General features: G+C 39.1%; 1 protein-coding gene and 1 non-coding gene across 2 annotated transcripts; both read left to right on the top strand.

The window, feature by feature from the left end:
• The first annotated feature begins 15,514 nt into the window (after nt 1-15,514).
• Nucleotides 15,515-17,815, top strand: CXCL10 (C-X-C motif chemokine ligand 10). The gene is made up of 4 exons (XM_007165561.2): nt 15,515-15,614; nt 16,129-16,255; nt 16,486-16,575; nt 17,020-17,815. Exons 1-4 carry the CDS (start codon nt 15,554-15,556, stop codon nt 17,051-17,053), a joined length of 312 nt encoding a protein of 103 aa, XP_007165623.1. The 5' UTR covers nt 15,515-15,553; the 3' UTR covers nt 17,054-17,815.
• A 535-nt stretch (nt 17,816-18,350) lies between these two features.
• TRNAW-CCA (transfer RNA tryptophan (anticodon CCA)) lies at nt 18,351-18,423 on the top strand. Its single transcript has one exon. It is a non-coding gene; the product is annotated as a tRNA-Trp (tRNA).
• The last annotated feature ends 9,186 nt before the right edge of the window (nt 18,424-27,609 follow it).

The raw sequence follows: 27,609 nt of genomic DNA on the forward strand, positions 1-27,609 counted from the left end.
AAGAAATAAAAAGGAATCCAAATTGGAAAAGAAGAAGGAAAACTGTCACTGTTTGCAGATGACATGATACTATCCATAGAGAATCCTAAAGATGCTACCAGAAAACTACTAGAGCTAATCAATGATTTTGGTAGAGTAGCAGGATACAAAATTAATGCACAGAAATCTCTTGCATTCCTATACACTAATGATGAAAAATCTGAAAGAGAAATGAAGGAAACACTCCCAGTTACCACTGCAACAGAAGGAATAAAATACCTAGGAATAAACCTACCTAAGGAGACAAAAGACCTGTATGCAGAAAACTATAAGACACTGATGAAAGAAATTAAAGATGATACAAACAAATGGAGAGATACACTATGCTCTAGGATTGGAAGAATCAACATTGTGAAAATGACTATACTACCCAAAGCAATCTACAGATTCAATGCAATTCCTATCAAACTACTAATGGCATTTTTCACAGAACTACAACAAAAAATTGCACAATTTGTATGGAAACACAAAAGACCCTGAATAGCCAAAACAACCTTGAGAAAGAAAAACAGAGCTGGAGGAATCAGGTACCCAGACTTCAGACTATACTAGAAAGCTACAGTAATCACGGCAGTATGGTACCAGCACAAAAACAGAAATATAGATCAATGGAACAGGATAGAAAGCCCAGAGATAAACCCACACACATATGGTCACCTTACCTTTAATAAAGGAGGCAAGAGTATACAATGGAGAAAAGACAGCCTCTTCAATAAGTGGTGCTGGGAACACTGGACAGCTACATGTAAAAAAATGAAATTAGAACACTTCCTAACACCATACACAAAAATAAACTCAAAATGGATTAAAGACCTAAATGTAAGGCCAGACACTATAAAACCTTTAGAGGAAAACATAGGCAGAACACTCTATGACATAAATCACAGCAAGATCCTTTTTGACCCACCTACTAGAGAAATGGAAATAAAAACAAAAATAAACAAATGGGACCTAATAAAACTTAAAAGCTCTTGCACAGCAAAGGAAACCATAAATAAGATGAAAAGACAACCCTCAGAATGGGAGAAAATATTTGCAAATGAAGCAACTGACAAAGGATTAATCTCCAAAATTTACAAGCAGCTCATGCAGCTCAATATCAAAAAAACCAACAACCCAATCCAAAAACGGGCAGAAACCTAAATAGACATTTCTTCAAAGAAGATATACAGATTGCCAACAAACACATGAAAAGATGGTCAACATGACCAATCATCAGAGAAATGCAAATCAAAACTACAATGAGGTATCACCTCACACCAGTCAGAATGGCCATCACCAAAAAAATCTACAAACAATAAATGCTGGAGAGGGGGTGGAGAAAAGGGAACCCTCTTGCACTGTTGGTGGGAATGTAAATTGGTACAGCCACTATAGAGAACAGTATAGAGGTTCCTTAAAAGACTAAAAATAGAACCACCATATGACCCAGCAATCCCACTACTGGGCATATACCCTGAGAAAACCATAATTCAGAAAGCATCACGTACCACAATGTTCCTTGCAGCTCTAGTTACAATAGCCAGGACATGGAGGCAACCTAATTGTCCATCGACACATGAATGGATAAAGAAGGTGTGGCACATATATACAATGGAATGTTACTCAGCCATAAAAAGAAACGCAATTGAGTTATCTGTAGTGAGGTGGATGGACCTAGAGTCAGTCATACAGAGTGAAGTCAGTCAGAAAGAGAAAAACAAATACCGTATGCTAACACATATATATGGAATCTTAAAAAAAAATGGTTCTGATGAACCTAGGAGCAGGACAGGGATAAAGACACAGATGTAGAGAATGGACTTGAGGACACAGGGAGGGGGAAGGGTGAGCTGGGACAAAGTAAGAGAGTAGCATTGACATATATACACTACCAAATGTAAAATAGCTAGTGGGAAGCAGCTGCATGGCACAGGGAGATCAGCTCGGTACTTTGCGACCACCTAGAGGGGTGGGATAAGGAGGGTGGGAGGGAGACGTAAGAGGGAGGGGATATGGGGATATACGTATGCATATAGCTGATTCACTTTGTTATACAGCAGAAACTAACACAACACTGTAAAGCAATTATACTCCAATAAAGATGTTAAAAAAATATTTTGGTAAAACACACATAACATTTCACTATCTTAAACATTTTTTCCTTCCTTCCTTCCTCCCTCCCTCCCTCCCTTCCTCCCTCCCTCCCTCCCTCCCTTCCTCCCTCCCTTCCTCCCTCCCTTCCTCCCTTCACTTTTGGCTGTGTTGGGTCTTCGTTGCTGCATGCGGGCTTTCTCTAGTTGTGGTGAGCAGGGACTACTCTTTGTTGCAGTGAACGGGCTTCTCATTGCTGTGGCTTCTCTTGTTGCAGAGCACAGGCTCTAGGCGTGTGGGCTTCAGTAGTTGCGCCTCACGGGCACTAGAGCACAAGCTCAGTAGTTGTGGCTCAGGGGCTTAGTTGCTCCGCGGCATGTGGGATCTTCCCGGACCAGGGATCAAACCCATGTCCCCTGCATTGGCAGGCAGATTCTTAACCACTGCGCCACCAGGGAAGTCCCTGTCTTAAACATTTTTAAGTGTCAGTTCAGTGGCATTAAGTACATTCACACTGTTGTGCGCCCATCACTCCCTTGCTTTTTAAAATTAGTTTTATTTATATACACACAGCTCAACAAAGTATTATTTAACTTTAGTTTTGCTTAACTTTATCAAAAGGGTAATCTTTCTGTATTGAATCTCAACATTATTTTACATGACATTCTTTTAGAAAAAGTCATCTGCATATTCTGCAAATAAGTCTTGCTTGCCTTTTGTTAGTTTCATTCCTTCCTAAGTATTTTATGTTTTTAAGTACTTACTGTTGTTTCTGTAAATTTTTTATAAAATAACATTAAAATTATTTTGTTATTGATGTAGAAAGCATAGTACATTGATCTTCTAGGTATCCACTTTGATAAATTCTATTATTTCTAAAACTTAGTAAATTGTGGAGGGGGTTTCTATGCAGAAAATCTTCTATGCAAAATTTTATTTCTTCCCTTCCAATTCTTATGGCTTGAATTTCTTTCCTTCTTTTTTTCTTTCTTTCTTTGTTTTTTTTTTTTTTTTTCAGGCTAGGACCTATATAGCACAAAGAAGAGAAGTGAAAAATGGGCATCTGTGTCTTGTTTTGTAAATTCACCATGTACTCTTATTCATCAAAGATAAAACAGGTTACCTAAATAAGCCCTTTCCTAAGAGGGAAATGCTGCATGATTCCAGCCCTCAGCTCCACCAGGAGAGGCATGCTATGGCTGGTCAATGCTGTAGACTAACAGACACATCTGATCACATGAATAACTACATCATCCAGAGAGAAAATACTATCTGTTGCACCTAGGAGATAAGCTGATACTTGGCCAGAGAGCTGGCTATATTTTTGAAATGTTGGCCAGTGAAAACTTCATTTAGGGCTTCCCTGGTGGCGCATTGGTTGAGAATCTGCCTGCCAATGCAGGGGACACGGGTTCGAGCCCTGGTCTGGGAAGATCCCACGTGCCGCGGAGCAGCTGGGCCCGTGAGCCACAATTACTGAGCCTGCGCGTCTGGAGCCTGTGCTCTGCGACAAGAGAGGCCGCGATAGTGAGAGGCCTGCGCACCGCGATGAAGAGTGCAGTGGCCCCCGCTTGCCGCAACTAGAGAAAGCCCTCGCACAGAAATAAAGACCCAACACAGCCAAAAATAAAATTAAAAAAAAAAAAAACTTCATTTAGACTTGTTAATAATAATTAATTATTTTTTAATAATCTGTCATCTTTAGAATTCTGTCATACTTTAGAATTAGAGTATCTAATGTAGGTTAGATACCACAATGCATATTTGAAAATAAGAAAACTGAAGCATAGATAGACCTAACAGTTTGTCCAAGACCATAGAGCAAATGAGACACAAAACTATATACTGTTATCTGTAGATTCCCAGCCCATCTCATCATGCCATCAAGTGTGAGAAAAGCAAAACGCTGCATGGTCTGAAGATGCGTACAAACAGAAGCTATTCTCAGGCTTTCCCAAGCATGACGATTTTAAGTATACATCACCAACTTTGCCCTGGCTGTGAATTATGAGACACATCGGTAACTAACAAGCATGTAGCCAGTATTACCAGACACTTAGCTAAGAGAATCTTTTTGCAACTCAGTCAAAACTATGAAAAGCAAAGCTTTGCCCTCCTCTCCCAGACTTTCCAAGGTGTACTGTATGTAAATCAGCTGAGGGGATTCCCAGTCTACAGAAATCATTGAACTCCTCCTGCTCGCTTTTTAGGAAATTTCTTCTAAGCACATTAGTTTCTCGGAAAAGCTTTTTTTTTTCTGGGTCTGTAACAAGTCTGTTAGGGCAGACTGTTTCTTTTGGCCTGATGCCATAGTTAGAGTCTTAAACCAACAGCAAATGGAACTGAAACTAAAGATGAACCATTTCCTTAATTCTTGTTTTCTTTCAAAACTAGACTCAGATCAGTGAACACTAAAAAGTGAATATGGCCTTCCCTGGTGGCGCAGTGGTTAAGAATCCACCTGCCAATGCAGGGAACACGGGTTCCAGCCCTGGTCCTGGAAGATCCCACATGCAGCGGAGCAACTAAGCCCGTACGCCACAACTACTGAGCCTGCACTCTAGAGCCCATGAGCCACAACTACTGAAGCCCGTGTGCCACAACTACTGAAGCCTGCGTGCCACAACTACTGAAGCCTGCGTGCCTAGAGCCCGTGCTCTGCAACAAGAGAAGCCACCACGATGAGAAGCCCGCGCACCACAACGAAGAGTAGCCCCGGCTCACCGCAACTAGAGAAAGCCCGCGTGCAGCAACTAAGACCCAACACAGCCAAAATTAAATAAATAAATAAATTTATTTTTTAAAAACTGAATATATCAAAAGCCTGGCAAAAATTAAAATATAAATTTTAAAAGAGTTATAATTTAGATTTTTATTCAGGTAAGGTTGGCTGTGGATATAACAAGTAATAGTTGGCTTCCTATTGTCTCTAAAGTTTGATTTTTTTCTGAATTCTTCTCCACATTGATCACACTTATAAGGTTTCTCTCCTGAGCGGATCCCTATTCAAAATAAGAGGAGAATGGTCCTTTGTTTTGATTCTGTTTTCACCAGAAAACAATCTGATAACTAATTCAACTTCCCAGGTACTCTGTTACTGGAGAAGTGTGACTTGGTTATCAGACCCAATCATTCCAGTCACTGGAAGGTCCTCGTTATAAATGAATAAACTGGGACTTCCCTGGCAGTCCAGTGGTTAAGACTTCGCCTTCTGATTCAGGGGGTGCAGGTTCAACCCCTGGTCGGGGAGCTAAGATGCCACATGCCTCATGGCCAAAAAACCAAAACATAAAACAGAAGCAATATTGTAACAAATTCAATAAAGACCTTAAAATGGTCCACATTAAAAAAAATGAATAAACTGTCTTTTTAATTTGCATCTTAGATTCTTGTAGATTTGGTTAGCAGAATTAACTCTTTGAGAACACGTTTACCCTGGGTGATTAGAATGTCATATTTTACATCTTCATGCTTATCCCTTAACTGTTTAGTGTAGTTATAGCTGCTTTTACAATTTTTTTTGTCTTTTCATCTACATACTGGCTTATTTAAGTAATCTTAAATCCTTCCTATATATTTGCCTTTCTTTTTTTTTTAAACATTTTTAAAAAATTTATTTTATTTATGTATTTTTGGCTGCACTGGATCTTCGCTGCTGTGCACAGGCCCTCTCCAGCTGCGGCGAGCAGAAGCCACTCCCCATTGCGGCCCGCAGGCCTCTCACTGCGGTGGCCCCCCCTGCTGTGGAGCACCAGCTCCAGGCACACGGGCTCAGTAGCTGTGGCTTGCGGGCTCTAGAGCGCAGGCTCAGTAGTTGTGGCGCAGGGGCTTAGTTGCTCCGCGGAATGTGGGATCTTCCCGGGCCAGGGCTCGAACCCATGTCCCCTGCATTGGCAGGCGGATTCTTAACCACTGAGCTACCAGGGAAGCCCTATATTTGCCTTTCTTATTGGCATTCTCTCTTTCCCTTAGATTCTATTTCTTTTCCATTTAGAGAAAACCCTTCAACATTTCTTGTAGGGTATGTTTAGTATTGATGAATTCTTTCAGTTTCTGCTTGTCTGAGAAGTTTTTTTTATTTCTCCTTCTATCCTAAATGGTACTCTTGCTCAGTAGAGTATCCTGGGTTGCAGGTTTTCCATTTCAGCAGTTTCTGGACCTGTAAAACTGAGGACCAGATACTACAGAATCCTAACAAGGTATTACCATCCCTATGAGACTGTGCCAATCTGCCTGACTGGTTGGCTGGCGTCGCTGGATACCATTTTTGGTGACACTTCTCTAATTGCATATGCTTTCCCTTCCTGGCCACTTGTCTTAAGTACAATCCATACTTTAAGGTTCATCTGAGCACTCCTGGTCTTAATGAATATAATCTCCTATGAACCGCCATATTATTTATTATCTACACCACTCATTTGTCACTGATCACACAGTTTCTTCTGTTGATATTTATTGTTTCATATTTGTTGGTCTTTCCAATTAGAACGTAAGTCCCATCAAGGACAATGGATCTTATCCCTCCCAGTATCCCCTGAGATTAGCTTGGTTCCCTACACAAAAAGTACAGACACAATAATGAGAACAAGTACAACCCTCCTCATTCTTCTGCTTCCAAAACCAGCCACAAATATATATGCAATATGCACTGAAGAGACTTGCATTCCTTCATTCATTCAATGCATAATTGCAGAGAACCTCCAATGAATAATTTTAAAGTTTTTAGGTGTACCACCCTGTATATATTTACCCCATAGTCCTAGGAATAAAGATTTTGACCTATGGCTAGCTGAGAATACCTATATTGACTCTACCTATCTGAATCTATGCTAACTTCCAGAGAAACTGTAGTTTTCTTAGGTTAAACTTGGTTCCTAAAGCTAGAGGAAACAGTAATACCCATGTCCTAATGTAAAAATGTGATGAGTCAATGGAAATTCTTTTTGAAGATGTATAACTCTTATCTGTGCCATTGCTTGAAGTCTGGAAAAATTTATACATCTATCCATCCATCCAATATTTACTGAATACCTTCCATGTGCCCGGTGATGCTCTAGTTCCTGGGGATAAGTTCTGAATAAGACCGATAAGGTCCCTGCTCTTTGGGGGCTTATACTTGAATGTGAAGAAATAGACATTAAAAAAATAAAAAGTAAACTAAGCAAATATCAGAGAGTGAGAAATGCCAGAGAACTAAAATAAGGTCATGGCTGCTCTAGATTGTTTGGCAAGAGAAAGTACTATAATATTTAGCTAAAATCCAAACATCCAGAAGGAACCACCAACACAAAGAACAGGGGGAAAAGCATTCCAGATACAGAAAATCGCTAGTATAAAGGCCTCTGTGACTGCAGTATAGTGGTTGAGAGGGAACAGTGTGAGATGAAGCTGGAGAAATCAGTAGCAGCCAGATCATAGAGGACTTAGTAAAACAGCATACAAAATTGGATTTAATTCTAAATATAACTGTAAGTTATTGGAGGGTCTTAAGCAGAGGAGTGACATGATGACTTATGGGTTTTTAAATTTTATATTGGAGCATAGCTGATTAACAATGTTGGTTAGTTTATGGGGCTTCCCTGGTGGTGCAGTGGTTGAGAATCTGCCTGCCAATGCAGGGGACATGGGTTCGAGCCCTGGTCTGGGAAGATCCCACATGCCACGGAGCAATTAGGCCCGTGAGCCACAACTACTGAGCCTGTGCGTCTGGAGCCTGTGCTCCGCAACAAGAGAGGCCACGATAGTGAGAGGCCCACACACCGTGATGAAGAGTGGCCCCCACTTGCTGCAAATAGAGAAAGCCCTCGCACAGAAACGAAGACCCAACACAGCCATAAATAAATAAATAAATTTTAAAAACTATTTTTTTAAAAAACAAACAATGTTGGTTAGTTTCAGGTGTACAGCAAAGTGATTCAGTTATACATATACATGTATCTACTCTTTTTCAAATTCTTTTCCCATTTAGATTATTACAGAACATTGAGCCCCGTTCCCTGTGCTATACAGTAGGTCCTTGTTGGTTATCTATTTTAAAAACTGCAGTGTGGAGACGTCCCTGGCAGTCCAGTGGTTAAGACTCCCACACTTCCACTGCAGAGGACACAGGTTTGATCCCTGGTCAGGGAACTAAGATTCTGCATGCCGCGTGGGTGTGGCCAAAAACAAATAACTAAATGTGTGTGTGTGTATATATACATATATATATATATGGCAGTGTGTACATGTCAATCCCGAACTCCGAATCTATCCCTTCCCCACAACCCTTCCCCCCTGGTAACCATAAGTTCGTTCTCTAAGTCTGTGAGTCTGTTTCTGTTTGGTAAAAAAATTCATGCATATCTTTTTTTTTTTTAGATTCCCCATATAAGCGATAGCATATATTTGTCTTTCTCTGTCTGATGTACATCACTTACTATGATTATCTCCAGGTCCACCCACATTGCTGCAAATAGCATTATTTCATTCTTTTTTATGGCTGAGTAATATTCCATTGTATATATGCACCACATCTTTTTTTTTTTTATTGGAGCATAGTTGCTTTACGATGTTGTGTTAGTTTCTGCTATACAGCAAAGTGAATCAGCTTTACGTATACATATATCTCCTCTTTTTTGGATTTCCTTCCCCTTTACGTCACCACAGTTAGTTTCTGCTATACAGCAAAGTGAATCAGCTTTATGTATACATATATCCCCTCTTTTTTGGATTTCCTTCCCCTTTACGTCACCACAGAGCACTGAGTAGAGTTCCCTGTGCTATACAATCGGTTCTCATTAGTTATCTATTTTATACATAGTAGTGTATATATGTCAATCCCAATCTCCCAATCCATACCACCTCCCCCTTCCCGCCCCTTGTTATCCACACGTTTGTTCTCTCTGTTTTTGTCTCTATCTCTGCTTTGCAAATAAGTTCATCTATACCATGTTTCCAGATTCCACATATATGCGTTAATATACGATATTTGTTTTTCTCTTTCTGACTTACTTCACTCTGTATGGCAGTCTCTAGGTCCATCCACATCTCTGCAGATGGCATAATTTCATTCCTTTTTATGGCTGAGTAATATTCCACTGTATATATGCACCACATCTTCTTTATCCGTTCCTCTGTTGATGAGCATTTAGGTTGCTTCCATGTCCTGGCTATTGTAAATAGTGCTGCAGTGAACACTGGGGTGCATGTATCTTTTTGAATTATGGTTTTCTCAGGATATATGCCCAGGAGTGGGATTGCTGGATCACATGGTAGTTCTATTTTTAGTTTTTTAAGGAAATTCCATACTGTTTTCCACAGTGGCTGTATCAATTTACATTCCCACCAACAGTGCAAGAGGGTTCCCCTTTCTCCACACCCTCTCCAGCATTTATTGTTTGCAGATTTTTTGATGATGACCATTCTGACTGGTGTGAAGTATTACCTCATTATTGTTTTGATCTGCATTTCTCTAATAATTAGTGATGTTGAGCATCTTTTCATGTGTTTGTTGGCCATCTGTATGTCTTCTTTGGAGAAATGTCTGTTTAGGTCTTCTGCCCATTTTTCTGATTGGGTTGTTTGTTTTTCTGATATTGAGCTGAATGAGCTGTTTGCATATTTTGGAGATTAATCCCTTGTCAGTTGCTTCGTTTGCAAATATTTTCTCCCATTCTGAGGGTTGTCTTTTCGTCTTGTTTATGGTTTCCTTTGCTGTGCAAAAGCTTTTAAGTTTAATTGGTCCCATTTGTTTATTTTTGTTTTTATTTTCATTACTCTAGGAGGTGGGTCAAAAAAGATCTTGCTGCGATTTATGTCAAAGAGTGTTTTTCCTATGTTTTCCTCTAAGAGTTTTATAGTGTCTGGATTTACATTCAGGTCTTTAACCCATTTTGAGTTTATTTTTGTGTATGTTGTTACAGAGTGTTCTAATTTCATTCTTTTACATGTAGCTGTCCAGTTTTCCCAGCACCACTTATTGAAGAGACTGTCTTTTCTCCATTGTATATTCTTGCCCCCTTTGTCATAGACTAAATGACCATAGGTGCAAGGGTTTATCTCTGTGCTTTCTATCCTATACCATTGATCTATATGTCTGTTTTTGTGCCAGTACCATACTGTCTTGATTACTGTAGCTTTGTAGTATAGTCTGAAGTCAGGAAGCCCGATTCCTCCAGCTCCATTTTTCTTTCTCAAGTTTGCTTTGGCTATTCAGGATCTTTTGTGTCTCCATACAAATTCTAAGATTTTTTTGCTCTAGTTCTGTGAAAAATGCCATTGGTAATTTGATAGGGATTGCACTGAATCTGTAGATTGCCTTGGGTGGTACAGTCATTTTGACAATATTGGTTCTTCCAATCCAAGAACATGGTATATCTTTCCATCTGTTTGTGTCATCTTCAATTTCTTTCATCAGTGTTTTATAGTTTTCAGAGTATAGGTCGTTTATCTCCTTAGGTAGGTTTATTTCTAGGTATTTTATTCTTTTTGTTGCAATGGTAAATGGGATTGTTTCTTTAATTTCTCTTTCTGATCTTTCCTTGTTAGTGTATAGAAATGCCACAGATTTCTATGCATTAATTTTGTATCCTGCAACTTTACTAAATTCATTGCTGAGCTCTAGTAGTTTTCTGGTAGCATCCTTAGGACTTTCTATGTATAGTATCATGTCATCTGCAAACAGTGACAGTTTTACTTCTTTTCCAATTTGGATTCCTTTTTTTTTTTTCTTGTCTGACTGGCCAGGCCCTGTCATATGCAGAAGCTGCTGGCTGCTGTTTAGCAGGGCCTGGTCACAAGGCAGCTGGCTGCAGAACCCTGAACCAGCTCTAGCAATGGGTCACTGGTAGGCAGAGTCAGATCCCAAAGACTGACTGTTGCCCACCCACTGGCAGATGAAGCCAGGTCCTGGGGTTAGTGCCAGACTACTGACAGGCAGAGCTGGTTCCCGGAGTCTGGCTGCAGGGCCCAGGGATCCCAGAGCTCGTTTCAGATCATTGGTTGGGGGTCCAGTTTCTGACACAGTTGGGGGTCCAGGGTATCCTGAAGCTTGTGTTGGCCTGCTAGTGGACAGAGCCAGGACCCAGCTGTCAGGGTAGGATCTGGCCTGCTGTGGACAGGCTGGGTCTATAGGCTTTGGGATTGTAGTTTTCTTGTGTCTGGTGTCTGTTCCTTGGTTGGTGAGCCTTGTCTAGAGGTTAGTGCAGGTTTACTGGAGGGAAGGGCCAGTGCCTGACCACTGCTGGGTAAAGCTGGGTCTTGGCCCTCTGGTGGGCAGGGCCATGTCTAGAGGCATGTCTAAAGGTGGCTGTGGACTTAGAAAGTCCTTAGGCAGCCTGTCTGCTGATGGTTAGGACTCTCCAAGACCAGAGGGTAGGTCTGGCCCAGGCTCCTATCAAATTACTGCTTTTTCCCTAGGTCCCAGTGCACATGAGATTTTGTGTGCACCCTTTAAGAGTAAACTCTCTATTTTCCCCAGTCCTGTGGGGCTCCTTAAATTAAGACCCACCGGCCTTCAATGCCAAATGCTCTAGCAGTTTGTCTTCCTGGTGCAAGACCCCCAGGCTGGGGAGCCTGACGTGGAGCTCAGAACTCTCACTTGTATGGGAGAACTTCTGCAATATAATTATTCTCCAGTTTGTGGGTTGCACTCCAAGGGGTATGGGATTTTATTTTATCGTAAGTCCGCCCCTCCTACTCATCTCATTGTGGTCCCTTCTTTATATCTTTGTTGTATAAGATCTTTTCTGGTAGGTTCCAGTCTTTTTCATCGATGGCTGTTTTGCAGATAGTTGTGATTTTAGTGTGCTCATGAAAGGAGGTGAGCTCAGGGTCTTTCTACTCTGCCATATTGGTCACTCTCCAGAAAATGGATTTTTAAGAAGTTTGATCCAACTGTACAGTTTTTACAAGAGGCAAAATTTATATTCACTGACATAAACTGGTTAAAAGTTAAATAACAGAAAAAGATATATCATGCTGACAGTAACCAGAAGAGAGCTGAATTAGCTATATTTAATAGACCAGACAAAAAATTGTTAGTAGAGACAAAGAAAGATAATTTATAATGATTCAGCAAGTCACAGCAGTTAAAAATAAGAATATAAAAAAAATTGGGGAGACATCTATATTTCTGATGAAAGAGAAGTTGAGTAGGCTGATGAATATAACCGAGGAATTGTCTAGTTGCAGAAATAACAAGGTGCTGAATGATTAAATCTATTTGCAGTGTTTTAAAAATTGCAATAAAACCAAACTCTTAAAGAAACAAAATTTACATATTTTAACACAATTAGAATACAAATATCAGAACTAGGAAGAAATAAATGTCTTTTTCCCCCAGTCACAAAAATCCCAGGATCACAATGTTCAATATAATCTAAAATGGGACTTCCCTGGTGGTGCAGTGGTTAAGAATCTGCTTGGGCTTCCCTGGTGGCGCAGTGGTTGAGAATCTGCCTGCCAATGCAGGGGACACGGGTTCGAGCCCTGGTCTGGGAAGATCCCACATGCAGCGGAGCGACTACGCCCGTGAGCCACAGCTACTGAGCCTGCGCGTCTGGAGCCTGTGCTCCGCAACAAGAGAGGCCGAGATAGTGAGAGACCTGCGGCCTGCGCACCGCGATGAAGAGTGGCCCCCGCTTGCCGCAACTAGAGAAAGTCCGCAAGCAGAAACGAAGACCCATGCAGCCAGAAATTAATTAATTAAAATAAATAATTAATTAATTAATTAAACGAATCCAACTGAACATGGACTGTTTTAGGCAAGAAAACTACCTTTTAAAAATACTATAAGTAAATAAATGTGTATCTATGTGATTGTTTACTAACACATGTGTATATCTGTATATATGTGTTTAACATATATATACTACAGCACTTTTCATTTCAGTATGAATTCAGTGCAAGATAGATACATCTTAAACCTTTTCTAGGTGTTTAATTACTGAGGCATCAAAATAACATCAAAGATGGCTTCAGCCAACTAAGATAGAATGGAAATCAGAAATCCAAATCAAGAACAATGTTCTCTCTGAGAGGCAGCATAACAAAGTTGTTGAGAAAATGGACTCTAGAGCTAGTTACTGGGTAACATGAGTCACTATTTAACGATTAAATAAGTCAATATTCATAAAGCACTTCAAACAACGCCTGGCATACAGTTAATGCTATGTAATACTTTTAAAAATCAATTAAACAAATAAGAAATATTTTCTCATTAACAACAATCCACTAGCAGGCATCTACCTCAACTCTCCTTTTACTTTGCTATATAGACAGCATCTTAGCTGAGAACTGAGATACTAACAAAAGTAAAATTATCACCATGTATCTTTTTATTGTTTAATGTTGAACTGTTCAGTGCCTCTTCCATCCATGATGTCAGACATTTCCCCAAAAAATGTTTGGCATTTTTACTCACAGTCCTATTTTCATTCTGCACAAACAGCCATGGGAGGGCCCCTCCATGTCACTGTCTCGCACAGACCTTTCCCTCATCAGAAGAAGGCCTTTTTACTGAGTGAAAGTCTTCTTGGCTCTATCAGTCTCTGCCTCACTTCCCCTCCTTCTGAGCTTCCAGTTTCCCCACAGTTAAGTCCACTCACTGACTTACCCACTGGGAAGCTTAGCTCTACCCAGTCCCTGCAACAGACCAACCTAGGATCCAGCAATTTCCGCCTCCCCAAGCAACACCTCACTGCTCTGATGACGGATCTCCTGTACCTGAAGTTCCAAGTCTTATGTGTGTCCAGTTTGCAGATACGGGCTTTTATCTTGGCCTCTATGCCAAGCTGTAGGCCAGTATCTGCCAGGTACACTAGTCTAACCCTAGGATGGCAGACCTACCTTTCCCTGGACTATCCCTACATTGTTGCAGCCTAGCTGACTATGAAAAGGCCTCCCAGATACTTTCCTAGGTTCCAAGTATCACCTGCATCTGATGCCTGCATTTAGAATAGTATTTCATTTTGTATCCCCTGTTGCCAATCACTCGCAAAGAACACAACCCTTGGATATTGGTGAAATTCCAACACATGTTATACTACATGAGTATCACCTACTTCTTACTGATGGTGTCAGCCAAGTACTACTGAATGCTAAGATAAGAGGCCAAGTTTTGACCCTATTTGGCCCTATTTGCCCAGTTGAAACTGTGCTTATTTCAGTTATCAATGTTACCAGCTCAAAGGCTAACACTTTTTTGCCTTTGCTTTGCATGTGACATTCTCTTAGAGCTGTACCCATCTTAAATCAACCTCTCTATTTCCATTCTGTTCTCCCGTCTCTATTTATGCCCCTCTTTTAAGTTTATTTCCTCAAAAAGCATCTTTTGTTTTTTGCAATAACCCTACTATAGCTACAAATCCTTTCCTTACTCCATTCTGGATATTGTCTTACGATGTTTTCATTCAGGGATTGACTATAATACATGAAACTTGTTTAATAACATACCAGAAATCAGATATCCAAATGAGTAGTGTTTTCCCTAGAAATAATTATGTTGGAAGCTATTCACTTATTCTAATGATGTTATGAATAATCAGAGCACTTCTGGAATTCCTTGAACCTTGCCAGTTCTATATCTTTGACCTTGTCCAAGAAGACCAAACCTATTACTCTGTAATACTGATCAAACACTGCAGTGCTTGGCTAAATTACTGTTTCCAAAAATTAGATTTACCTCCAAAGGTTGAAAAATTGCTATTACTGTGGAATTTTAAAAAATTATCTAGCCTCTGAAAGTATTACCAAAATTTAAAATAAATGTTGGAAGAAAAGCATCATAGTTAGAATAAATGGATGGCAACCTTTGTATGACCTAACACAGTTATCTAACCTTGAAGATTATTCTTCCACATATAAAATAATTTCCTACCTTCTTACAGGATTACTGTAGAAATAAAACAAGAAAGTATACAACATCTCTGAAACTCATAAAAAGTGAATAAATGTAAGATATTCCTATTCATGCCTTACTGCTGCAAATTTAAATGGATTCAAAACAAATATTAAGGCTTACTCGTTTTAAAACTGTGTTTAAGACTTTAACTTGAGTTTAAGTTGACATTTGCATTTTTCAGGAGGTGCAAGATGAGAATCCAAGTTCCATTTCTTTAAAAAGTATTTATATTTGCAGTAAAGTTATGTTTTTCAAGAAATAGTTCATGATTTAGAAAGTGAAACCTAGCTCACTCTTATTGAAACAAAGGAGGTGGAGGGAAATTCCATAACTCAGAAGCCACAATAAATACAAATAATATCTTTGATTCTGCAACACGGGACTTCCCCAAGGAACAGACACAGATTTTCCCAAGTCAACTGTAATGTTATCCAATCAGAGTTAGAGAGGGAAAGTGCCTTTGCAAATAAATACTGCAACCTAGCCCGACATTTTCGGAGACACTCTTCAACTATTCAGGCAGTCTGAGCCTACTACAGAAGAACCTTCAGTTGCAGCACCATGAACCAAAGTGCTGTTCTTATTTTCTGCCTTATCCTTCTGACTCTGAGAGGAACTCAAGGTGAGGAACATCAAGGGATATTTAATTTGTAAGATCAGAAATAGGACTGGGTATAAACTCTTTAAGTGCAGAAATAATGTATTTGCAAAAGTTTTACAGCCTGCCTTTTAAATGAAGGGTAAATGAGCAGAGATTCCTTCTGGTCAGAGTTTATAGGTAGGGAAGCAAGTGGAATAAAAGAAAGAGAGAAGGAGGAAGGTGGGAGTGGAAGAGGAAGAGGGACAGACAGAGAAAATGTGAGGGAAGGAGGAGAAAGAGGATGAGACAGTTATCTCCTTAGTTAACTTAAGTAACTGTATGACCTGGGCTCAAGGGTATGATCTTACAATCAACAAGTTGCAATTCCATTCTTTCAGAGAATCAACTAATTAATCATACAGAGCTGTATGATCACAGATTGACTATGTGATTACACAGAGGTACAGGTTCAGCTAAGTACTACCCAATCCACATTAAATGCCTAAAATGAAAACTGCGCTAACGTCATCTGCTGTACCTGTCTCTTTTCCTGCAGAAATACCTCTCTCTAGGACTACACGCTGTACGTGCATCAAGATCAGTGATCGACCTGTTAATCCAAGGTCCTTAGAAAAACTTGAAGTGATTCCTGCAAGTCAATCTTGCCCACGTGTTGAGATCATGTGAGTAAAATCCCACCTAATGATTACTTCCCTGGTTGTAATCATACAATTAAATACATGATGATGATTACAAAAATCAGTAAGGGGTTTGTGATGATTCTAAGACTTCTGTACAGCAAAGGGAAACATCTAAAGTGAAACCTAAATGTCTGACTTTAAAACTGTATATTCCATCTGTTTTATTGGCCTAATATTGTTTTAAATATTTTCACTCCTATTTACTTCTATAGTGCCACAATGAAAAAGAACGAGGAGAAAAGATGTCTTAATCCAGAGTCTAAGACCATCAAGAATTTACTGAAAGCAATTAGCAAGAACAGGTAGGTTTGCTATTGCTTGCAGAAGGACTGCTCTTTAAGAAATGTCGACCTTGGGATGTTAGAAATATCTGCATAGGGCATTCCCGTGGAATTCTTGGCTTAAAATGGTGTTACCACCATGCTTCCACTACCTCCGTCTATTTATATACTGAGGTGTCATCTTGTGTGGTATCAACAGTTACCCTGATTACTGTCTAGAAATGTCAATAGGTCACTTTAACCTTAAAGCAGAGCTATAACTATCCAAGCAAAGATGCCAAATTTCCCCCAAGCTTTTCCTGGCCTTAAAAAAGCATCCCGTGTAACCCACAATCATTGCGTAGCAGCAGGAAAGTTCACTACACACTTCACCTGAAGACTTAGGATTATCTATGAATTCAGCATGTTCCAAGCAGAATTCAGACTGAAGTCAGAGTCATTTACACTCTCCTTCTCTTCTTACAGGTCCAGAAGATCTCAAACACAGAAAGAGGCATAATCACTGCACTACCGACAAGGATGGACCACAGAGAAGCTACCTCTGCCGTCACTTCCCTACACACAGTATATGTCAAGCCTAATTGTCCGTGGATTGCAGTTCTCCTAAAAGGTGACCAACCACAGTCACCATATTAGCTGCTACTGCTCCTGTAGGGCGGTGGATGGCTCATCGTCCTGAGATGCTTGGTAGTAACTCTGCCCTGGCACTATACTATAAGCTACGCTGAGGCGCTACATTCTTAATGAGTGTGCCAAGCCCTAGCCCTGCTACTGACAGCTTCCTCACCTTTTCTATCTTCTAAAGGGGGTTATGAAGGGGTCTTCCCCCTCTGGGCTTATCAGGGATCTTAGAATCTCAAATAACTAAAAGGTATTCAAAGTAATAATACAATCTGCCTTTCAAAGAAAGATCTTTACTCCATGGGCTTCTACTGCCATCCCTCCAAGGGGCCCATATTCTTCCGGGTGTTATATACATAATTCCAAATACACAGAAGCAGCTAGAAATATCTGGAAATGTATGTGAAAACAGTATTATTTAGTCAAAGACTACACAAAGTAGAATTCTTAGATGTATATGTTTCTTATATTGTTTTCAGTGTTTATGGAATAACTTGTGTAATTAAGTACTGCAATGGGAGAAATTTTAAAATTTAGATACATGTTCTGCATGTTATGTAAGACAAATATGCTGAATGCTTTTCAAAATAAAAGTAATGTTCTCTCTTAGAAATATTAAGAAAGATTATTTAACTGTTTAGAGACCAAAACATAATAAAGTAATTATAACTAAGATGAAGTGTCTGGTGGGTCATTTGGGACATTTATTTCCTAAAAAGCTTAGATTGGAGAATCCATAGCCTAGAGAAGAAGTAAGGATGGGTAGAGGACAAATGAGTTTGAGAATTACCATATTCCTTCCAACTATATTCTCCTGGAAGGCCCGTCATACAGGAGTCCTCCAGCACTTATGTGGCATAACAGAGCTTGGCCTGAGCTTCAGATCCTTAGAGCCAACCTTCTATGAGACATTTGCAACTCAACATCCCATGGAAACACCAAACTCCAAAATGTCTTAAATTAATTCCTCTCTCCCCCAGATCTATTTCTCCTCCTCTATTCTATATCCTACTTTAATAGCACCATCATCCATTCAGTTCCCCAAATGAGAATTCTGGGAGTAATTCTACACTCCTTCTTCTCCCTTGCCTCCCATATCCAATTTGTCATCAAGAAGGTATTTGCAATGCATTTAGTTGGTAAATTATTAGTATCTAAAACATGCAGAGGGGACTTCCCTGGTGGTCCAGCGGTTAAGACGCCATGCTTCCAATGCAGGGGGCCCAGGTTCAATCCCTGGTCAGGGAAGTAGATCCCACATGCCACAACTAAAAGATCCCGCACGAGGCAACTAATACCCAGTGCAGCCAAAATAAATAAATAAAATATTAAAAAAAAATAAAACATATAGAGAACTCCTATGAATAAAAAAGGAAAAGATAGCTAGCTGAAAAACAGGAAACAAATGAATAGGAATTTCACAAAAGAAGAAAACACAAGCCCTTAACATATGAAAAGATGCTCAATTTCATTAGTAATCAGGGACATGTACTTGCTCTTTTTTTTTAATGTTTTTATTGGAGTATAACTGCTTTACAATGGTGTGTTAGTTTCTGCTTTATAACAAAGTGAATCAGTTATACGTATACATATATCCCCATATCTCTTCCCTCTTGCATCTCCCTCCCTCCCACCCTCCCTATCCCACCCTTCTAGCTGGTCACAAAGCACGGAGCTGATCTCCCTGTGCTATGTGACTGCTTCCCACTAGTTATCTATTTCACATTTGGTAGTGTATATATGTCCATATATACACTACCACTCTCTCACTTTGTCCCAGCTTACCCTTTCCCCTCCCCGTGTCCTCAACTCCATTCTCTAGTAGGTCTGTGTCTTTATTCCCATCTTGCCCCTAGGTTCTTCATGACCCTTTTTTTTTTTTTTTTTAAGATTCCATATATATGTGTTAGCATACCACATCTAGACCCACAGCTGGATGGGACCTAAGGCTGGACACTCGTGGGGCTAGGAGGCTTGGTAAGGATGAGTCAGCAAATGCAGCCCCTTTAGAGTAATACTGCCTGGTCCTGATTCCATGGGTCCCAAATCTCCAGATGCCAGTGACCCTTCGTACAGCTAAAACATGCATGGGACACCCAGAGAATGGTACACCATCAGATCGGGAAGAGTTTGGAAAAGGCACCTCATCTCCTCATCTGCTGGTGCTCGGGTTCCCCCCTCCAGCCTCTTTCCTAACAATCTCCCCATCTGGGGAAGTCAGCACCTTCAACACCCTGTTTCGCACAGTTTGGAATTTGTCCGGTGGCTGAACTGGAACGGGGGGAACAATGAGAGACAAGGCCTAGGTGGTTGGACAGGCACATGCCACTCTAATTTCCAATTAGGAAGAGGAATTGACCAAAGGCTCAGCTTGCCCTCAGAACCAGAATAGGGCTTGAAGAAATCCTGCTGTTTTGTGGCCATTTCCCAAAAAACAAGTTGAAAAGCGGAGCTCAGGGACGCTGCAATTCACAATCTTGCAGGATTGTAAAAGATACCTAACGTGGAAAAACGCCTTGAGGTAAGTCACGAAAAACGACTTGAAAGCAAGGCAGAATTGCAGGAATGGGATTTCAAGAGATAGATTGGACTCACCATGAAACCACATGGAAAGCGGCAGAACTTCTTCTACGATGCCGTTGGCCAAAAAGGGCATATGCGTTCCTCCTGAATATATTCAGGAAAAACACATACCCCCTTTTTGGCCAACCAAAACGGCGCACAGTGCAAATCAACACTACAAAGAGGTATCATCTCGCATCAGTCTGAAGGCTATCCTCACAAAGTGTAAAAACCAGAAATACAGGATAGGGCGTGGAGAAAAGGGAGCCCCTTTATGCTGATTGTGGGAAGGTAAATTGCGAATGGCACTCTGGAGAAGTGTATTGTGTTTCCCAAAAATATCTAAGAAACAAAGCTACAGAGCATACAGCACTTCCACTCATGGGCGTGTATCTTCGGAAACCCAAAACTCCACAGGACACATGCAACCCAACGTTTACTGCTGCTCTGTTTACAAGAGCCTCAACTCGGATACAACCGAAATTTCCTTGCAAGGAAAACATGGATAAAGAAGATGTGATACTTATGTACAATGGAATATTAGTCAGCCATGAAATCAATGAAATAAGGCCAGTTGCAGCAACTCGGATGGACTTAGGTACAATCATTCTAAGTGACATATGTCAGACAGAAAAAGAGACTTAACATATCACTTATAGATAGAACCTAAGAATAGCTACACATAAACTAAATGACAAAACAGACACAGAAATATGCATTTATTTTTTTTTGTCATAAGTTGTGGATTTAATTGCATTAATTTAAATGTTACTTTTGTTGTAAATTCACATATTCCATTAAGAATAGAGACCACATTCTCTAGTTCAACAATGCTATATATAAAATAGATACCAAACAAGGACCTACTGTATAGCACAGGGAACTATACTCAGTATTTTGTTTTTTTGTTTGTTATTTCGTTTTTTATCTCTTCTTGATTTTGTGGACTTAACATAGGTGTTGAATTTATCTTGAAATTGACTTTATCCAATTTTTTTTTCAATTTTATTTTATTTTTTTTTATACAGCAGGTCCTTATTAGTCATCAATTTTATACACATCAGTGTATACATGTCAATCCCAATCGTCCAATTCATCCGACCACCACACCCAACCCCCTGCTGCTTTCCCCCTTTGGTGTCCATACGTTTGTTCTCTACATCTGTGTCTCAATTTCTGCCCTGCAAACCGGTTCATCTGTACCATTTTTCTAGGTTCCACATATATGCGTTAATATACGATATTTGTTTTTCTCTTTCTGACTTCCTTCACTCTGTATGACAGTCTCTAGATGCATCCAAGTCTCTAAAAATGACCCAATTTCGTTTCCTTTTATGGCTGTGTAATATTCCATTGTATATATGTACCACAACTTCTTTATCCATTCGTCTGTCAATGGGCATTTAGGCTGCTTCCATGATCTGGCTATTGTAAATAGTGCTGCAGTGAACATTGGGGTGCATGAGTCTTTTTGCTTTACGGTTTTCTCTGGGTATATGCCCAGGAGTGGGATTGCTGGATCACATGGTAGTTCTATTTTTAGTTTTTTAAGGAACCTCCATACTGTTCTCCATAGTGGCTGTATCAATTTACATTCCCACCAACAGTGCAAGAGGGTTCCCTTTTCTCCACACCCTCTCCAGCATTTGTTGTTTGTAGATTTTCTGATGAAGCCCATTCTAACTGGTGTGAGGAGATACCTCATTGTAGTTTTGATTTGCATTTCTCTAATGATTGGTCATGTTGACCATCTTTTCATGTGTTTGTTGGCAATCTATATATCTTCTGTGGAGAAATGTCTATTTAGGTCTTCTGCCCATTTTTGGATTGGGTTCTTTGTTTTTTTGATATTGAGCTGCATGAGCTGTTTATATATTTTGGAGATTAATCCTTTGTCCGTTGATTCGTTTGCAAATATTTTCTCCCATTCTGAGGGTTCTCTTTTTGTCTTGTTTATGGTTTCCTTTGCTGTGCAAAAGCTTTGAAGTTCCATTAGGTCCCATTTGTTTTTGTTTTTATTTTCATTACTCTAGGAGGTGGATCAAAAAATATCTTGCTGTGATTTATGTCAAAGGGTGTTCTTCCTATGTTTTCCTCTAAGAGTTTTATAGTATCCGGTCTTACATTAAGGTCTCTACTCCATTATGAGTTTTTTTTGTGTATGGTGTTAGGGAGTGTTCTAATTTCATTCTTTCACATGTAGCTGTCCAGTTTTCCCAGCACCATTTATTGAAGAGACTGTCTTTTCTCCACTGTATATCCTTGCCTCCTTTATCAAAGATAAGGTGACCGTATGTGCGTGGGTTTATCTCTGGGCTTTCTATCTTGTTCCATTGATCTGTATTTCTGTTTTTGTGCCAGTACCATAGTGTCTTGATTACTGTAACTTTGTAGTATAGTCTAAAGTCAAGGAGTCTGATTCCTCCAGCTCCGTTTTTTCCCCTCAAGATTGCTTTGGCTATTCAGGGTCTTTTGTGTCTCCATACAAATTTTAACATTTTTAGTTCTAGTTCCGTAAAAAATGCCATTGGTAGTTTGATAGGGATTGCATTGAATCTGTAGATTGCTTTGGGTAGTATACTCATTTTCACAATATTGATTCTTCCAACCAAGACCATGGTATAAAAAAAAAAAAAAAAAAAAGAACATGGTATATCTCGCCATCTGTTGGTATCATCTTTAATTTCTTTCATCACGGTCTTAGAGTTTTCTGTATACAGGTCTTTTGTCTCCCTAGGTAGGTTTATTCCTAGGTATTTTATTCTTTTTGTGGCAATGGTAAATGGGAGTGTTTCCTTAATTTCTCTTTCAGATTTTTCATCATTAGTGTATAGGAATGCAAGAGATTTATGTGCATTAATTCTGTATCCTGCAACTTTACCAAATTCATTGATTAGCTCTAGTAGTTTTCTGGTGGTATCTTTAGGATTCTCTATGTATAGCATCATGTCATCTGCCATCAGTGACAGCTTTGCTTCTTCTTTTCCAATTTGTATTCCTTTTATTTCTTTTTCTTCTCTGATTGCCATGGCTAGGACTAACAAAACTATGTTGAATAACAGTGGTGAGAGTGGACATCCTTGTCTTGTTCCTGATCTTAGAAGAATTGCTTTCAGTTTTTCACCATTGAGAATGATGTTTGCTGTGGGTTTGTCATATATGGCCTTTATTATGTTGAGGTAGGTTCCCTCTATGCCCACTTTCTGGAGAGTTTTTAGCATAAATGGGTGTTGAATTTTGTCAAAAGCTTTTTCTGCATCTATTGAGATGATCATATGGTTTTTATTCTTCAATTTGTTAATATGGTTTATCACATTGATTGATTTGCGTATATTGAAGAATCCTTGCATCCCTGGGATAAATCCCACTTGATCGTGGTGTATGATCGTTTTAATGTGTTGTTGGATTCTGTTTGCTAGTAGTTTGTTGAGGATTTTTGCATCTATATTCATCAGTGATATTGGTCTGTAATTTTCTTTTTTTGTAGTGTCTTTGTCTGGTTTTGGTATCAGGGTGATGGTGGCCTCATAGAATGAGTTTGGGAGTGTTCCTTCCTCTGCAATTTTTTGGAAGAGTTTGAGAAGGATGGGTGTTAGCTCTTCTCTAAATGTTTGATAGAATTCACCTGTGAAGCCATCTGGTCCTGGGCTTTTGTTTGTTGGAAGATTTTTAATCACAGTTTCAATTTCCTTACTTGTGATTGGTCTGTTCATATTTTCTATTTCTTCCTGGTTCAGTCTTGGAAGGTTATACCTTTCTAAGAATTTGTCCATTTCTTCCAGGTTGTCCATTTTATTGGCATAGAGTTGCTTGTAGTAGTCTCTTAGGATGCTTTGTATTTCTGTGGTGTCTGTTGTCACTTCTCCTTTTTCATTTCTAATTTTCTGGATTTGAGTCCTCTCCCTCTTTTTCTCGATGAGTCTGGATAATGGTTTATCAATTTTGTTTATCTTCTCAAACAACCAGCTTTAATTTTATTGATCTTTGCTATTGTTTTCTTGTTTCTATTTCATTTATTTCTGCTCTGATCTTTATGATTTCTTTCCTTCTGCTAACTCTGGGATTTGTTTGTTCTTCTTTCTCTAGTTCCTTTAGGTGTAAGGTTAGATTGTTTGATATTTTCCTTGTTTCTTGAGGTAGGCTTGTATAGCTATAAACTTCCCTCTTAGAACTGCTTTTGCTGCATCCCATAGGTTTTGGATCGTCGTGTTTTCGTTGTCATTTGTCTCTAGGTATTTTTTGATTTCCTATTTGATTTCTTCAGTGATCTCTTGGTTGTTTAGTAATGTATTGTTTAGCCTCCATGTGTTTGTGTTTTTTACGTTTTTTTCCCTGTAATTCACTTCTAATCTCATAGTGTTGTGGTCAGAAAAGATGCTTGATATGATTTCAATTTTCTTAAATTTACTGAGGCTTGATTTGTGACCCAAGATGTGATCTATCCTGGAGAATGTTCCATGCACACTTGAGAAGAAAGTGTAATCTGCTGTTTTTGGATGGAATGTCCTATAAATATCAATTAAATCTACCTGATCTATTATGTCATTTAAAGCTTCTGTTTCCTTATTTATTTTCATTTTGGATGATCTGTCCATTGGTGTAAGTGAGGTGTTAAAGGCCCCCACTATTATTGTGCTACTGTCAATTTCCTCTTTTAGAGCTGTTAGCAGTTGCCTTATATATTGAGGTGCCCCTATGTTGGGTGCATATATATTTATAATTGTTATATCTTCTTCTTGGATTGATTCCTTGATCATTATGTAGTGTCCTTCCTTGTCTCTTGTAACAGTCTTCATTTTAAAGTCTATTTTATCTGATACGAGTATTGCTATTCCAGCTTCCTTCTGATTTCCATTTGTATGGAATATCTTTTACCATCCCCTCACTTTCAGTCTGTATGTGTCCCTAGGTCTGAAGTGGGTCTCTTGTAGACAGCATATAGATGAGTCTTGTTTTTGTATCCATTCAGCAAGCCTGTGTCTTTTGGTTGGAGCATTTAATCCATTCACGTTTAAGGTAATTATTGATATGTATGTTCCCATTACCTATTTCTTAATTGTTTTGGGTTTGTTTTTGTAGGTCCTTTTCTTCTCTTGTGTTTCCCAGTTAGAGAAGTTCCTTTAGCATTTGTTGTAGAGCTGGTTTGGTGGTGCTGAATTCTCTTAGCTTTTGCTTGTCTGTAAAGCTTTTGATTTCTCTATCGAATCTGAATGAGATCGTTGCTGGGTAGAGTAATCTTGGTTGTAGGTTCTTCCTTTTCATCACTTTAGCATATCATGCCACTCCCTTCTGGCTTGTAGAGTTTCTGCTGAGAAATCAGCTGTTAACCTTATGGGAGTTCCCTTGTATGTTATTTGTCATTTTTCCCTTGCTGCTTTCAGTAATTTTTCTTTGTCTTTAATTTTTGCCAATTTGATTACTATGTGTCTTGGTGTGTTTCTCCTTGGGTTTATCCTATATGGGACTCTCTGCGCTTCCTGGACTTGGGTGGCTATTTCCTTTCCCATGTTAGGGAAGTTTTTGCCTATAATCTCTTCAAATATTTTCTTGGGTCCTTTCTCTCTGTCTTCCCCTTCTGGGACCCCTATAATGTGAATGTTGTTGGGTTTAATGTTGTCCCAGAGGTCTCTTAGGCTGTCCTCATTTCTTTTCATTCTCGTTTCTTTATTCTGTCCCGCCACAGTGAATTCCACCATTCTGTCTTTCAGGTCACTTATCCATTCTTCTGCCTCAGTTATTCTGCTATTGATTCCTTCTAGTGTAGTTTTCATTTTAGTTATTGTATTGTTCATGTCTGTTTGTTTGTTCTTTAATTCTTCTAGGTCTTTGTTAAACATTTCTTGCATCTTCTCGATCTTTGCCTCCATTCTCTTTCTGAGGTCCTGGATCATCTTCACTATCATTATTCTGAATTCTTTTTCTGAGGGTTGCCTATCTCCACTTCATTTAGTTGTTTTTCTGGGGTTTTATCTTGTTCATTCATCTGGTACATAGCCCTCTGCCTTTTCATCTTGTCTATCTTTCTGTGAGTGTGGTTTTTGTTCCACAGGCTGCAGGATTGTACTTCTTGCTTCTGCTGTCTGCCCTCATGAAAGCAAATGGAAAGCAGGAAAACTTCTTCTACGATGCCGTTGGCCAAAAAAGTGTTTCTTGTTTCTTAAGGTAGGATTGTATTGCTATAAACTTCCCTCTTAGAACTGCTTTTGCTGCATCCCATAGGTTTTGGGTCATCGTGTTTTCATTGTCATTTGTTTCTAGGTATTTTTTGATTTCCTCTTTGATTTCTTCAGTGATCTCTTGGTTATTATGTAGTGTATTGTTTAGCCTCCATGTATTTTTTACAGATTTTTTCCTGCAATTGATATCTAGTCTCAGAGCATTGTGGTCAGAAAAGATACTTGATATGATTTCAATTTTCTTAAATTTACCAAGGCTTGACTCGTGACACAAGATATGATCTATTCTGGAGAATGTTCCATGAGCACTTGAGAAGAAAGTGTATTCTGTTGTTTTTGGATGAAATGTCCTATAAATGTCAATTAGGTCCATCTTGTTTAATGTATCATTTAAAGCTTGTGTTTCCTTATTTATTTTCATTTTGGATGATCTGTCCATTGGTGAAAGTGCGGTGTTAAAGTCCCCTACTATGATTGTGTTACTGTCGATTTCCCCTTTTATGGCTGTTAATATTTGCCTTATGTATTGAGGGGCTCCTATGTTGGATGCATAAATATTTACAATTGTCATATCTTCTTCTTGGATTGATCCCTTGATCATTATGTAGTGTCCTTCTTTGTCTCTTGTAATAGTCTTTATTTTAAAGTCTATTTTGTCTGATATGAGAATTGCTACTCCAGCTTTCTTTTGATTTCCATTTGCATGGAATATCTTTTTCCATCCCCTCACTTTCAGTCTGTATGTGTCCCTAGGTCTGAAGTGGGTCTCTTGTAGACAGCATATATACGGGTCTTGTTTTTGTATCCATTCAGCCAGTCTATGTCTTTTGGTGGGAGCATTTAATCCATTTACATTTAAGGTAATTATTGATATGTATGTTCCTATTACCATTTTCTTAATTGTTTTGGGTTTGTTATTGTAGGTCTTTTCCTTCTCTTGTGTTTCCTGCCTAGAGAAGTTCCTTTAGCATTTGTTGTAAAGCTGGTTTGGTGGTGCTGAATTCTCTTAGCTTTTGCTTGTCTGTAAAGATTTTAATTTCTCCAGCAAATCTGAATGAGATCCTTGCTGGGTAGAGTAATCTTGGTTGTAAGTTTTTCCCTTTCATCACTTTAAATATGTCCTGCCACTTCCTTCTGGCTTGCAGAGTTTCTGCTGAAAGATCAGCTGTTAACCTTATGGGGATTCCCTTGTATGTTATTTGTTGTTCTTCCCTTGCTGCTTTTAATATTTTTTCTTTGTATTTAATTGATAGTTGGATTAATATGTGTCTTGGCATGTTTCTCCTTGGATTTATCCTGTATGGGACTCTCTGTGCTTCCTGGACTTGATTAACTATTTCCTTTCCCATATTAGGGAAGTTTTCAACTATAATCTCTTCAAATATTTTCTCAGTCCCTTTCTTTTTCTCTTCTTCTTCTGGGACCCCTATAATTCGAATGTTGGTGCATTTAATGTTTTCCCAGAGGTCTCTGAGACTGTCCTCAATTCTCTTCATTGTTTTTTCTTTATTCTGCTCTGCAGTAGTTACTTCCACTATTTTATCTTCCAGGTCACTTATCCATTCTTCTGCCTCAGTTATTCTGCTATTGATCCCTTCTAGATAATTTTTAATTTCATTTATTGTGTTGTTCATCATTGTTTGTTTGCTCTTTATTTCTTCTAGGTCCTTGTTAAACATTTCTTGTATTTTCTCCA

Source organism: Balaenoptera acutorostrata, chromosome 5, assembly GCF_949987535.1.
Source record: "Balaenoptera acutorostrata chromosome 5, mBalAcu1.1, whole genome shotgun sequence".
Taxonomy (NCBI): domain Eukaryota; kingdom Metazoa; phylum Chordata; class Mammalia; order Artiodactyla; family Balaenopteridae; genus Balaenoptera; species Balaenoptera acutorostrata.

Excerpts from the sequence above, each read along its gene's own strand:
- CXCL10 (XM_007165561.2), top strand. The coding sequence starts at position 15,554 with ATGAACCAAAGTGCTGTTCTTATTTTCTGCCTTATCCTTCTGACTCTG. Across the intron at positions 15,615-16,128 it reads GACTCTGAGAGGAACTCAAG|AAATACCTCTCTCTAGGACT; the intron begins GTGAGGAACATC and ends CTTTTCCTGCAG. Across the intron at positions 16,576-17,019 it reads AAAGCAATTAGCAAGAACAG|GTCCAGAAGATCTCAAACAC; the intron begins GTAGGTTTGCTA and ends CTCTTCTTACAG.